This window comes from Sceloporus undulatus, chromosome 9 (assembly GCF_019175285.1).
Source record: "Sceloporus undulatus isolate JIND9_A2432 ecotype Alabama chromosome 9, SceUnd_v1.1, whole genome shotgun sequence".
NCBI classification, from domain to species: domain Eukaryota; kingdom Metazoa; phylum Chordata; class Lepidosauria; order Squamata; family Phrynosomatidae; genus Sceloporus; species Sceloporus undulatus.
The window spans coordinates 6,617,230-6,628,070 of NC_056530.1; the positions used below are offsets into that span (position 1 = coordinate 6,617,230).

Genomic DNA, 10,841 nt, shown 5'->3' on the forward strand with positions numbered 1-10,841 from the left:
TCCTCCTTTCCTGTTTGGCCTATTTCTCTTGAATAGGTTATACCCCTCTATTCCTACATTCCAATCATGAGACTCATCCCACCAGGTTTCAGTGATGCCTATTATATCATATTTGCTTTGTTGTACTAGGAGTTCAAATTCAGCTTGCTTATTTCCCATACTCTGTGCATTAGTGTAGATACATTTAAGACCATGTGTTCCCTTTACTTGCTGCCTGTGCAAACATTTTTTCTCCCACTGTTGGGTCCTTGCACTGTTTGTCTTGTTCCCTCTATGACAGTTTGGCTATTTTCTCCATCTCTGCCATCTCCCTCCCCCACATAACTCAGTTTAAAGCCGTCCTGATCAAATTCTTGAGACTATTGGCAAAAACGTTTCTGCCAACTGGTGGGAGATGCAACCCATCCCTTGTCAGAAGTCTTTCCTCATGGAACTGCAGTCCATGATCCAAGAATCCAAACCGTTCTTGGCGGCATCATCTACGGAGCCAGTTGTTTACATCCACTATTTTCTTTTCCCTTCCTGGACCATGCCCTTTGACTGGGAGAAGAGACGAGATGACAACCTGTACATCCACCTCTTTCAACTTCCTACCCAGAGCCTCATAATCCCTTATGATACTCTGAAGGCTGTGCCTTGCAGTATCATTGGTTCCCACATGAACCAAAAGAAAGGGATAATGGTCAGTAGGCTTGACAAGTCTTGTCAGCCTCTCTGTCACATCACGGATCTTTGCCCCAGGGAGACAGCACACCTCCCGAGACATCTTGTCAGGCCCACAAACCACTGGTTCAGTGCCTTTCAGCAAGGAGTCCCCCACGACCGCCACACACCTCCTCTGAGGCTTAGCAGTGACTGTTCTCTTTGGTGGTACTCCCAGGGTCCCCTGCTCTGTCCCTGCTGCTCTTCATCATCTCTGATAACAGACAGAGATTCAAATTGATTCTGTAGCTGCAATCTCCCAGAATGTTCCCTGGTTTTCCTAGTTCTGTGTGTGACTTTCTTCCAACCATCTACTTCTGTAGTATGTGAAGTGACCTCCTCCTCCCCAGTAACCTCCTCTGTGTGTTTCCCACTCAGGACCGTCTGGTCCGTTCTGGTCAGGAAAACCTCTTTCTCCCTATGATGTTGAAGTGTAGCTACCTGGGCCTCCAGCTGCTGTACTTTCTCTTCTGACAGGGCCACCAACTTGCACTTAGTGCAGGTGAAGTTCCCCACATCTCTAGGCAAGAATACAAACATCCCACAAGTGTCGCAGGTGACTGCAGCAGGGCCTTCAGTGTCCATACTGAAAAGTCTTAAGGAGGCACTTAACAAGACTGTGGGCTTCCCTTGCTAAACACCAGTGTAAAGAACCCCTGTGGGCCTCTGTTAAAGAGCTCAATCAACTGGTACTCTAGTTATGAACAGCGCTCCTGGCTACTAGCTAGTTCAGAGGCAAGTCTCTGATGCACTTCCTCTGAGCAAAGTTCCCACAAGCCCCTTAAGGATAAAAGAGAAAAGAAAATGTGGAAAATTAAAGGAGCCTTGCCTCCAGCAATGTTCTCAGGTCAGCTTTTCCTCTGGTCTCCAAAACCTCCTTGACTATACAAGAAAAATCCAAAATCCGTGTGCCGTTAGGCATGCGCCTCTCCCAGCCTGCTTTGCAATTAGGCTTCTAGCCCCTCCCACAGCAGCAGCCCAAGTTTAAAAGTTTAGATCTCGCCAAGCACAAGGACAAAGAAGATCAGCCTTTCTTCCTTGGAGAAATGAACTATTTGGGAGAAGACTTATGCATTAAATATACAGAAATTCTTCTCAGTGTTTTGGCTAGATTTTAGTACAATTCTGTGACTTTGGTCCAAAACACACTGCTGAAATAATCCAATTTGAGACTGCTTTAACTGCCCTGACTTGATTCTACAGAATCCTGAGAACTGGAGTTTTGTGAGACAGAGAGCTCGGGTGCCACAATAAACTACAATTCCCAAGCACTGAGACAGGGCAGTTAAAGCGGTCTCAAAGTGGATTATTTCTGCAGTGTGTTTTGGACTTTTGTTATCTTTATTTATCAAACTGTTCAGAACATGTGAACTGCCAAGTGCAACCAACTGAGATTTTTTAAAATATTGTCCAATTGCCACTAACCAAAGTCAGTTCTGCAACGCTCCACTTGCAGGACAATCATTTTGCTGACTTGCTGTAATAATCACAAAGCCTCCCCCTGCAGTTCTAGCCAAGGCTATTCTTCACTGTTGAACCTTTAGGTCACAACCTAGTAAGTTCGGAGAATGTCTGGCATTTTGGATTGCACCTTCCCTTAACTTCTACCATGCTTACAATTCAGGAGATAGGCATGTGGCATCTCTCAGCTATTACATTCGCCTATATTTAAATCAGCAGGTCAAAAAGAAATTATACTGTAAAGGGCTATAGAAGAACACTTCCAAAACGAAGGTTACATTCTATGTCTAATTCAAAATGCAAGTTATAATGCCTCCATAAATAGGATGCTACTATTTAATAGTACTTTTATGCAGAAAAGCAAGGAAGACTAAAAATGTGTAGATTGTGCGGCTCTACAGGTAAAGTTGGACTTCAACTCTCATCAGGACTAAATAGCCTAGCCAATGGAGGAGGATGGTAGAAGTTCCAGATGAGCAACATTTAGGAGGCCACAGATACTCCTTTCCCTACTCATTCTTCTAAATACCCACACCTAGTAGACCAAGTACACCAGTATCTTAAGGGAGCTGGTGGGCCTAACCAAAAGACTGGGAGTACGAGATGTGACCTACAAACCCCCCGTTTTATTATACACTCACCTATCTCTGACCACATTTATTGTTTTGATACCTTTGGCTGCTGCGATCTGGATAACAGCCTGTCCCACTCCACTATTGGCTGCATTTTGGATGACAGAATCTCCTGCAGACAAACAGATGTATCTTGAGTTGTAAAAGAGTCCTTATTTGCCTATTTGTTTGAAGATGTTGCTTTTCATTTCTGTCTGTTACTCAATACAAACTATTCTGGGAGGTCCACAAAAGGAGAAGGCACAGTTCAAGATGCTATAAAGTGAAGCATTGTTAGATATTGTTAAAATGTCCAACATATTTTAAGCTATAAATACTTTAAGGCCTCTTTCAGTGAGTCCAGAAATTCCTGATAAAGCAGTCTCCAGCATAGTTTATTAGCAACTATGAAGTATCTGAAATAAGATTATTTTTAGTCACCAATGAGCAATATTTCAGATTATTTAAAGCATCTTGCTTATATACAATGTTTGCTAATATAAAGTTACCAACATTCTTTGTTAGAGCCAGTGTAGTGGTTTGAGTGATGGACTGTGATGCTGGAGGCCAGAGTTTGAAACCCCGCTCAGCCATAGAAAGCTTCAGGGCGACCTGGGCAAGTCACATTCTCTCAGCCTCGGAGGAAGGCAAAAACACTTCCCTCAGAACAAATCTTGCCAAGAAAATTCCATGGTAGGTTTGCCTTAGGATCACCGTAAGTCAGAAATTACTGTTAAGACACCAACAGCAGCAGCACCAACAGCCTTTTTTTACTAATTTGCAAAGCTAGATCTTGTGTCAGTCACTCTTTTAAAGGTTTTAAATGCCTTATTATTTCCATCAGTGAGGACAGTTTTTGGCAAAGTAAACAGTCCTAGACCACCAATAATTTAATCAACTGTGCAGAACAAAAATAAAACAGATGCAGAAAATAATGTGGGGTTGCTAAGAGAATATACAATAGTGGTGGGAGTAGATGAAGAAGGAAGACGACTTTGAGCAGCAGAGGAAAAATATTTGTTTTTCCAAGCACTGCAATCAATTCTGGTGACCAAAGGCTGTGGACTACTGAGGTAAACAGTACTGTAGAAAATGCTCTGCTGGTATATTACTCTGGCACAGTGTACACACCTGGCTTCAAGATTTCAAAGTCAGACAACATGCGATAAGCTGTGCAGGGGTTGACACTCAAGGTGGCAGCACAAACCAATGGGATATCAGGTGGCATTTTCAGGAGTGTTTCCTCAGCAAATACTGCCTCTGTTCGCCAAGTTCCTGATTTGAGAAATAAAAAGAGTACAATTCAGGCTATAAGAAATTAAAATTTTCAGCTCAAGTAACATGGAGAGGAGCTCATAAAATACAATTTCTAAAATTCCAGTGGTGTCAAAACCTTTTCCATTGCCTTTATGCATGTCAATAAGAATTAAGAGTTCTTCCTGTTTGTTAAGTGCTAAACATTTTCTGAACTGGAGAAATGAGACTGTCAGATGAGTTCTGCTACCTGATGAATGTGTTTTCTTTCCTTATGCAGCCTAAGTGTCTCTTAACAGTAAGGGGTTATAATTATAACTGTCAGTTTTAATAAAATGAGTCTTGCTCACCAAGTCCTGCATCAGCTGGGATCACAAAGTCACCTGTCTTCAGGGAGGTCACACTTTGTCCAGTTTTCACCACTTGACCAACTCCTTCATTTCCACCTACTGCAGGTAAGTCAGCAAGAATAGGGTAACTTCCTGCAAAATCACAAGAATGTCATTAACATCCAAACAGTTTTGAATTATAAATTAATACTGTATTCAGGCTTGTTATTTTTTTGGATTTAGAAACTATATGCAGCACAGGGTATTCCTTATTTATCACCCCTACATTGGAAAATGTTTTTTCACTGCAGGTTTATAAAACAGTAAGTGGGTGGTCACCTTTTAGGAATGCTTTAGCCATGGATTTTCTGCACCAGTAGGAACTTGGACTACATGGTTGTTGGGAAATCAACCCTACATTCTATCATCAGTCTCCTTTCAGTCACTATGGTTTCTGAGATGATTCAGAATGAATACAAGAAGAACTCAGCTGGACCAAAGACCTAAATAGTCTAGTTTTCTGTTAAGTCCACAAGCAGGACATGAATTTTTAAAAGTCAAATATTTAAAGGCATTAAAATAAAATAAATTAGTTGCCACAACAGCCAATGACACTAAGCAAGTGTTTGATATGGTTAGGGTAGATAGACAAGGTAAACAGGGAGCACTAGATGACAGAACATCTAGTTTAGGAGGTGGAACAAAGAAACCTTGTGTAAGCTCATTGTATATCATTACATTTGGAAAATCTTTTGTGTCATAGCCATTTGACAGCATATTATGAAAGAATGATATGAATAGTGACAGGATTACAGAAATAAATATTATAGAGAAGAATAATGATGCAGTCTTCATACAAGGCAAGTTTACCTTGAATCATATTGATGTCTGAAGGATTGATAGGAGCTGCAAGCATTTTCACATGGACTCCAAAATCTCCCACTTCTGCCAGATCTATGTCTTTTAGGCTGAAACAAAAGACAGACGAAATGTAATATTCCCTCTACTATGATCCTCAAAGTATTTCACTGGGGTCAATACTGCCATTTGAAGCTTTGTCTATTAGTTCCAACAACTGTTACACAACAGAAAACACATGTACTTGTTTAAGTTTCATACTCACTTAAACCGCTCTGTCTGCATTCTTATCCTACCATTTGAGAAACCAGCTGTTTTATGAACATTTTAAATTTTTTAAAAGTAATTTTTACAAATGGCAAGTCTGATCAAGAGGGCTTTAAACTAAATCTTTGGGGGACTAGAGATGATAATTGAAGCATCAGCCCAAAGGCAAGCTTTATATGCAAGGAGGTTAATTCTACAGGAGAAACTGAGGAAGGGAATGAGACTCAGAGTAAAGCTCACAGTAAATTAATAGGTACCGTAAGCACAAACAAGGCTTTAGATGTCTATTCACCAATGAGCTTGAAGTTCTAGTACATGAAGGCAAATATGACTTTATAAATGGAGATCTAGTGAGAGGACCCCAATAACTGGAATGTAACAACTGAAAGATATAACCTATTCAAAAAGAATAGTTGTGGAGGAAAAGGAAGGTGAATAGCATCGTATGTCAAAAATAAATTCATTTGTACAGAAATCCATAAGAGTGATCAGAGTGGACCAGTGGAAAAGGTAAAAATAAACGGTGAAAGAAATAAAAGTAACATTGTGGCAGCAATCTGCTACAGGCAACCAAAAAAATAAAAGGTGGTGGATGATGCTTTTCTAAAACAAATCCCTGAAATCTCAGAAAGTCGATGGAAATAATAGTCCCAATATATTCCTACTATATTCGGCACTGGTCAAGCCTTATCTATGTTCAGTTCTGGGCACCTCACTATAAGAAGAATACAGACAAGTTGGAGCAGGTTCAGAGAAGGGCAACAAAGATATTAAGGAGTACGGAGAACAAAACATAAGGAAAGTTGAAGGAGTTGAGCATGTTCAGATTGGTGAAGAGAAAACTGAACTGTGACAATGTGAAGTCGAAGGCTTTCACGGCTGGCATCCATACTTTTTTGTGGGTTTTTTGGGCTGTGAGGCTGTGTACTAAAAGAGTTTATTCCTGACGTTTCACCAGCACTCTGTGGCTGGCATCTTCAGAGAATGCTTGACCTGGAGAGAATGGTATACAGTTATATACTGTTGGTTGAGGGAAGCAATTTGCATGTTATCTGTGTATTGTTCTGTGTTGAATGGACACCCTGTGACCCTGCCATTTAACACCAGAACAATACACAGATTAACATGCAAACACCTCCTCTCAACTAACAGTATATATACCTCACTTTTTTCCATGCCAGCATTCTCTGAAGTGCCAGCCACAGATGCTGGCAATGTATCAGGAATAAACTCTTCTAGAACATGGCTTCACAGCCTGAAGAAACCCTCAAAAACTATGAGTTGTGACAGATTGCCCTACTTAAATACCTCAAGGGCTGTCACAGAGAGAAGTGGGCAGACCTGTTCTCTTGCTGCCCAGGAGGGTAGGGCTGGGGGTTGGACCTGATGTCCCATGGGACCCCTTCCAACTTTGAGTCTAGGGCCAGTGTAGTGTAATGCTTTGAAAGTTGGACTAGGATACCGGAAGACAATCTCAGCTTGGTCATGGAAACCAACTGGATGACCCTGGGGAAACGACACTCTCTCAGCCTCAGAGGATGCCAATGGCAACAACAACAACAACAAACAAAAATTGCTTTCTTTTTCAGGCAAAGGTCCACTTAATCTCCCATTCTGCTTTCAATAGGCACCAATCAAAAGCAAAACAATGTGATGCTTATTCAAAGATACAGCTGTGTTTGTCTGGAAAACCTGTCTCCAAAGGGATTTTGCAGCACCTTTGAGATTTACTGAAAGAAGAAGTTGGAAGCATGAGCTTTTGTAGCCCACTGCAAGTACTTTCCTTTCAGTTAGTCTCAAAGGTGCTACAAAATCCCTTTGCAAGGTGATGTTTACGTCACTTTTCCCCAGCATCTGCTAGCAACAACCCTGGCTTCCTCCCCAAAATGTCTTCCCTCATGTACCTACTATTCTGGCTGCAGCCCATTTCTTAAGTAATTGAATAGCAGACAGTCAGAAGGTTCCAGCTTCCTTGGTATGGCAGAGAAAAGTGAAGTAATGTCTCAGGAAAGAAGGGAAGGAACATCTCACCTGTTTACTTCTTATCTGTCTTGGGCACTAAAGCTGTACAGAGGGTCCTTGGTATCCACTGGGGTCTGGCTCCAGGACCACCTGTGGATACCCAAATCTGTGGATGTGCAAGTCTCATTAAATACAATGGCACAGTAAAATAGTGCTCCTTATAAAAAATGGGAGCCAATGTGGCACAGTGGTTTGAGTGTTGGACTACAACTTCGGAGATCATGGTTCAGATCCTCTCTGAACCACGGAAACCCAGTAGGAGACCTCAGGGGATAGCAATGGCAAACCTCCTCTGGGGGAAAAAACCCTTGGCAGGAAAACCCCTTGATAGGTTTGACTTAGGGTCACCATAAGTCGGGAACGACCTGAAGGAACACAACAACAGCAATGTATAAAGTGGCAAAAATCAGCTGGTTTTATTCTCCAGTCAGCAGGGACCGAGTCAGTCAAGAAAGAGTGAAAGGAAGACGCTGAATCTATTACAGCAAAAGCAGCTGCAGCCTCCAGAATCTTATAGTTGGAAGAGACCCCAAGAAGGGCCCTGATCCAGCCGAACCCCCTTCTGCCATGCAGGAACTCTCCATCAAAGCATCCCTTGAGACAGAGGGCCATCCAGCCTCTGCTTAAAGACCTCCAAAGAAGGAGACTCCACTACACTCCGAGGGAATTTGTTCCACTGTCCAACAGCCCTTACTGTCAGGAAGTTCCTCCTAATGTTGAGGTGGAATCTCTTCTCCTGCAGATTGCATCCATTGCTCCATTGGGGCCTGTTCTCTGGAGCAGCAAAAACAAGCTTGCTCCCTCCTCAATGTGACACCCCTTCAAATATTTAAACAAGGCTATCATATCACTTCTTAACCTTCTTTTCTCCAGGCTAAACATCCCCAGCTCCCTAAGGCGTTCCTCATAGGGTTTCATGGTTTCCAGACCATTCACCATTTTAGTCGCCCTCCTTTGGAGACATGGCTCCAGTTTCTCAATGTCCTTTCTGAATTGTGGTGCCCAGAAGTGGACACATTATTCCAGGTGGGGCCTGACCAGAGCTGAATAGAGTGGGACTATTACATCCCTTGGTCTAGACAATATACTTCTACTGATGCAGCCTAGAATCGCATTGGCCTTGTTAGCTGCTGCATCACACTGTTGGCTCATGTTCGACTTGTGCTCTACTTGGACTCCCAGATCCCCTGATCAAAGCCTCCTTTCCCTCTTCCTTCCAGGCCAAGCCCGAAGCAGCCAGACCCTTCCTTCCTTCCTCCTCTCCTTCCTTCCTTACCGTAACACTTGAGCAGGATCTCCGTGCCCTTCATAGACCAGCCCTCGAGGCCCCGTTCCGGTCGTCAACGCCGCCGCTGAGAAGACGCTGCCGCTGGCGCCCAAGAGCCGAAGCGCCCGGGAACCATTACTCCGCAGTGCAGCAGCAGCCGCGAAGCCCATGGCCCTCACTCACTAAGAACTCCTCGAAGGCGACACAACTCACCCGCGTCGCTCCAGATATGCGTCACCAAACGGCCTTCCGCACGCGCGTGACGTCAAATGCCCCGCCTCCCTTTGCGGACTAATCCGTGTGGGCCTCACGTGACCCCGGGAGGAGGCTCCGCCCAACGGTAAGAGCCCTGCCTCCCTCACAGGGTAAGACGGACGGGTACCACGTGACCCGGAGGAGGCTCCGCCCCCGCGCGGTAGTGGCGTCAAGGCCCCGCCCCCTCGCGGGCTAATCCCAATGGGGAGCACGTGACTGGCTGAGTGGCAGGAGGCTCCGCCCCCAGTGCTCTCTCTCTCTCTCTCTCTCTCTGAGGGGAAAGAAAGTGAGAAGGAAAAGGTGTTTTGTTGCAGAAGAGGCTGAGTTCTCTGCTGCTGAATTTGGAATAAAATTGTATGTGTGTGTATAAAATATGTGTAGATAGATATATAGATAGATAGATAGATATACATGCACATATACAATTGGCTTGTGTGTATATAAAGTGTTAGTGTGTGTGTGTGTATATATATATATATATATATATATAATGTGTGTGTGGACTACACTTCCCATAATCCCCAGCATCAGGGCGATGGAGGGTGACTGGAGGCCCTCCTTTTCCAGGAGGAATCCCAAAGTGTCCTTTCCAAAAGCACAATGCCAACGTTGAACGATTCCCCTTGACTTCTACACAACGACAAGTGAATTGCGTCCGTGTCGATTGCGTCAAGAGTCCGTTGCCAGTAAAGGGCATTTCCGCCCCTTTTGTCTTTCTCGGTCCTACCAGCGCCTTGCAAGACAAGAAGGCCTTTCCACGAAGGTCACTTCGTCCAAAAAATATGGTTTATACGCTCAGTATAACAAACTACAGTTTCGGCAATGGAGCTGGAAACGAGCCATATATTATTTTGTAATGTCTTAGGTTTTCCTTGCCGAGATGCAGAGGCTCAATGGTCAAGACGCTCGCTTTGTTCATTGCAAGATCAGAAGGTTGTCGGTCCAAGGCCCAAGTGCCGCTTGATGGGGTGAGCTGCCATCACTAGTCCCAGCTTCTGCCAGCCTAGCAATCCAAAAGCATGCCAATGCAAGTAGATAGACAGGTACCACTTCTCAGTGGGAAGGTCATGATGGCCACATGAACACGGAGTAGTCTCTGACAACGAAGTCTCTTTGGCTTAATGACGGATATAAGCACCGTCCCCAATGGTCAGACATGACTTGACAGCCTTGTCAGCCGGGAATACCTTTACCTTTTATGTCCTACATTTTGAAGTCAACTGTCCTCTCTTGCAGTTAGGACATCTGGCTTCCCTGTGTCAGTCGCTAAGGCTTCATCTGGTCAAGATGTTCTCAGTTCAGGAGGTTTTGGAGGGACAAGTGTCCAAGGAGCCGCTCAGGTTCACTGCTGCGTAAGCTCTCCCTAGACAGTCACACGGCTCCTGGACTTCGTCAGACAGGACAGGTTTATTGAAGGGGAAAGGAAAACAGAACATAGTGGGCGCTGGGGCTCTTTGACCGACCTGGGTTTACTGTTCACAAACAAGCATTTTTTGTCTTGACTGAAACAACATGCAGACATCTGACTAACATCTCCAATTGTTTTTCCCCCTCCTGTTTGGTTTGTAACCTCTTGCCTGGTGAAGAAGCCCATGGAGTTTTGAAAGCTTGCAACAAGTCTATTGTTCATTTTGGTTGGCCAATAAAGGTTTGACTGATGGGTTTTTGTTAGCATTTATACAAGTCAATCATGTTCTATATTCTAAAACCAGCCACCATTGGTCACTTTATTTCAAAAGTTCCCACGCACCTAGGACAACCAGGACAAATGTAGGACAAAATTTTCACATGTAGGGCACATTTTTTAAAAATGGA

At 43.8% G+C, this 10,841-nt stretch overlaps 1 protein-coding gene across 1 annotated transcript in view; it reads right to left on the reverse strand.

Moving 5' to 3' along the window:
* MECR (mitochondrial trans-2-enoyl-CoA reductase) overlaps positions 1-8,953 on the reverse strand; it is a 13,437-nt gene extending 4,484 nt beyond the window's left edge. Inside the window, 5 exon segments of the mRNA XM_042439791.1 lie at positions 2,805-2,907; positions 3,906-4,049; positions 4,379-4,510; positions 5,228-5,325; positions 8,781-8,953. Of these exon segments, the coding sequence (XP_042295725.1) occupies positions 2,805-2,907; positions 3,906-4,049; positions 4,379-4,510; positions 5,228-5,325; positions 8,781-8,941 (638 nt within the window). The 5' untranslated portion in view covers positions 8,942-8,953.
* Between the last annotated feature and the right edge of the window lie 1,888 nt (positions 8,954-10,841).